The 3,201-nt window shown below is 49.0% G+C and overlaps 1 protein-coding gene across 2 annotated transcripts in view; it reads right to left on the minus strand.

The window, feature by feature from the left end:
- UBQLN4 (ubiquilin 4) overlaps positions 1–3,201 on the minus strand; it is a 17,456-nt gene that overhangs the window by 8,213 nt on the left and 6,042 nt on the right. For both annotated transcript variants that reach the window (XM_017852503.1, XM_017852504.1), the window contains exon 4: positions 651–876. In XM_017852503.1, the coding sequence (XP_017707992.1) occupies positions 651–876 (226 nt within the window). The remainder of the gene's footprint in view (positions 1–650; positions 877–3,201) is intronic.

A 3,201-nucleotide genomic window follows, 5' to 3' on the forward strand; every position in this document is an offset into this window, starting at 1 on the left:
AAAAAAAAAAAAAAAAAAAAAATAATAATAATAATAATAAAATAATGGATCAAGTTCCAGTCCTTATTTTACAAATAAGGAAACTAAAACACACAGAGGGAAGGAACATTCCCAATCAAGATATCCCCCAGAGTGCAGAGAAATTAGGTCATCTGCTGAAGACATCCCCCAGGCCATGTGTACAGTCATAGTCCAGATAAATGGAGCATCCTCTAGGGTTGAGCAGTGCATAACCTGTTCTTCCGTACATGGCAAGCCCTGCACATCCCTTTCCCTCAGCCTCACATCTGCCTCTCCTCTCCAGCCCCCTCTCCCCACAGCAGTCTGACCCTTTTACACTGGATAATACCAGAGGTGCTCATGGAGCTTAGGAAGTGGGGCCTGGTTTACTCATGAGCCATTACTTAGGTCACTCCCAGGGATATCAGGACATGGCCAGAACCAGCCCTCACCCGGCCACTGTCCCAGACGGCAGAGCGGCCAGAACCAGCCCTCACCCGGCCACTGTCCCAGACGGCAGAGCCCCCTCTGTGGCCTTGATAGTCTCACCTCTGTCTTCAAAATCCTGGAGCAGTATGAAACCCATTCAGTCCTGGGGCAGAGGGGCTGCCCTGGTGACCCCACTAAGCTCCTTCCATCCTAGGACATACCTGACCCCAGGCTAGCCGCATTGATCCCAAAGGGGTTCGAGACTGTCGGGTGCACCTGGCTGGTCCCCGATCCTCCGGTGCCCTCCCCACCGGACCCGGGGGCCTGGGAGGTGGGGGGCGAGGGGCTCCAGGGGTTAGGGAGGGGCTCTCGATTCTCAGTCCGCAGAGGCTGGGAGGATGAGCTGTCGGAGTTCCCGGCCAGGGAAGAGAAGGGATTGTTGCCAAACTGGGAGGAGGGAAAGGTTTTGGGTTAAGGACTGAAACAAATCAGGGACAAGGGCTAGGCCCATTCTCTCCTCTTACTTAATAGCCTCCCCTTCCCCAGAAAAGGGAGAGAGATCCAAGACCTTGGAGGTCCTCAGTTCAGTTCTTTGCCCCACAATGGATAGCTCCTTCCTTGCTCTACAGGGTGGGAGCTAGCTGATGCTAGTGACTGCATAACTGAACCTCTCAGATAATTGAAAATTTCCCATTCCCCATTGTGGCTTTCAATATTTGGTCTCTAAACACCTCCTATGTAACCCACTGCACTTTACACATACTTTTCCCATTATGTAGCCAAATACTTGTGTTCCTGTACCTCAAGGGGCAGAGACAATGTCAGATTTGCTTGTGCACCCCCGGCCCCGACACAAGTAGGTGCTCAATAAGTAACTACTGGCTTAATGGGAGTGGGCTGTCAAATCTGGCTCTCTACCTGAACCCCGACCTTCCCTTTCCCCAGCCTCCTTGGACTAATCCTAACTCCTCAGAACCTTTCTCTCACTCCCCAGGTCCCCTACCTGGCATTCTCTGTCCACCCCAGCACACCACAGTGGCGGCCCCTAGCAGAACACACCTCCGGCAAAATATGCCCTCTCTAGATTTTCCCCTCCCACTCCAAAACCTACCTCTACACACTGGCTGCTTCAGCCGAACAAGCCTCAGTTTACTTCTGATCCACCTCGCCCTACCAGGCTTCTCACTGTGCTCCCCCGGATGTCTCAGGTCCATACCCTATGGGAAGGTATGCTGCCTAAAGGCAACACCGGAACCTCCTCCCCTCCAGCACCTAGCACAGAGCTCTGACTGAGGGAGTCCCAGACTCAGTTTTCCCTAGTCAGCCTTTCTCATGGTCTAAATGCTCAGTAGCTTCCTCTCCTGAGTTCCTAGGTGGTCCTACCTCAGCTCCTCTCCACCACAGGGTTTCATATTGAGTTGCTTTTCCTGTTTATTCAAACTGGGCCATGGGGACTGGGGCTGACCAAGGATTCTCCTACTCTTGAGCTATTCCCCTCACCTGACCGGATGCCTGTTCAGATAACAGAGCTCACAGGCCAGGGTTCATACACCATAGTTTCAGCCTCTGTCCCTGTTTCAGATTTCCTGTTCTGATACTTGCCCAGCACCTCACCCCACCCCACCTTGTTCTGGGCTCTGCTTTCTTCTTCCTGGTACACTCTAAGGACGAAATCTCTTTTCCTGAACTACCCACAATGATAACAACCGTCATTTATTGAGCACCTACTATGTGCCTGACATATTTATTCTAAAGCCTATAAAACTCCTCTAAAACAACGGTTCTCAAAGCGTGGTCCTGGGACCCCTGCAAGCGTTAAAACTGTTTTCATAATTCTAAGACATGAATTTGCCTTTTTCACTCTTATTATCTCATGAGGATACAGTGGAGTTTTCCAAAGTCTACAAGACATGTGACATTGCAAACTGAATGCAGATCTGAGAACCAGCTGTCTTGTAGTAAGCCAGACATCAAAGAGAACTGCAAAAATGTAAAACAAGGCCACACTTTCCTCTAAAGTTTTGTTTTGGAAAATAAAGTTATTTTTCAAAATAATGGTATTTATGTTAACTTGTAATACATTTTTTTTTTTTTTTTGGAGACTGAGTCTCGCTCTGTTGCCCAGGCTGGAGTGCAATGGCACGATCTCGGCTCACTGCAACCTCTGCCTCCAGGGTTCAAGTGATTCTCCTGCCTCAGCCTCCTGAGAAGCTGGGACAATGGGCACCCACCACCACGCCTGGCTAAGTTTTGTATTTGTAGTAGAGATGAGGTTTCGCCATGTTGGCCAGCCTGGTCTCAAACTTTTGACCTCAGGTGATGCACCTGCCTTAGCCTCCCAAAATGCTGGGATTACAGGCATGTGCCCCACCAACTTGTAATAAATTGTCATTTTTAAATGAATTAAATATTTTTAAAGTTTCTCAATTTTAGGCCTGGCACGGTGGCTCACGCCTATAATCCCAGCACTTTGGGAGGCTGAGGTGGGTGGATCACCTGAGGTCAGGAATTCAAGACTGGCCTGGCCAACATGGTGAAACCCTATCTCTACTAATAATACAAAACAAATTAGCTGGGCATGGTGGTGGGCACCTATAGTCCTAGCTACTCGGGAGGCTGAGGCAGGAGAATCACTTGAACCCAGGAGGCGGAGGTTGCAGTAAGCAGAGATCATGCCATTGCATTCCAGCCTGGGCAACAAGTGAAACTTAGTCTCAAAAAAACAAAACAAAATAAAAACACAAAACATTTTTTTTTTTTTTTTTTTTTTTT

Source organism: Rhinopithecus bieti, unplaced genomic scaffold (assembly GCF_001698545.2).
Source record: "Rhinopithecus bieti isolate Rb0 unplaced genomic scaffold, ASM169854v2 scaffold_33937, whole genome shotgun sequence".
NCBI lineage: Eukaryota > Metazoa > Chordata > Mammalia > Primates > Cercopithecidae > Rhinopithecus > Rhinopithecus bieti.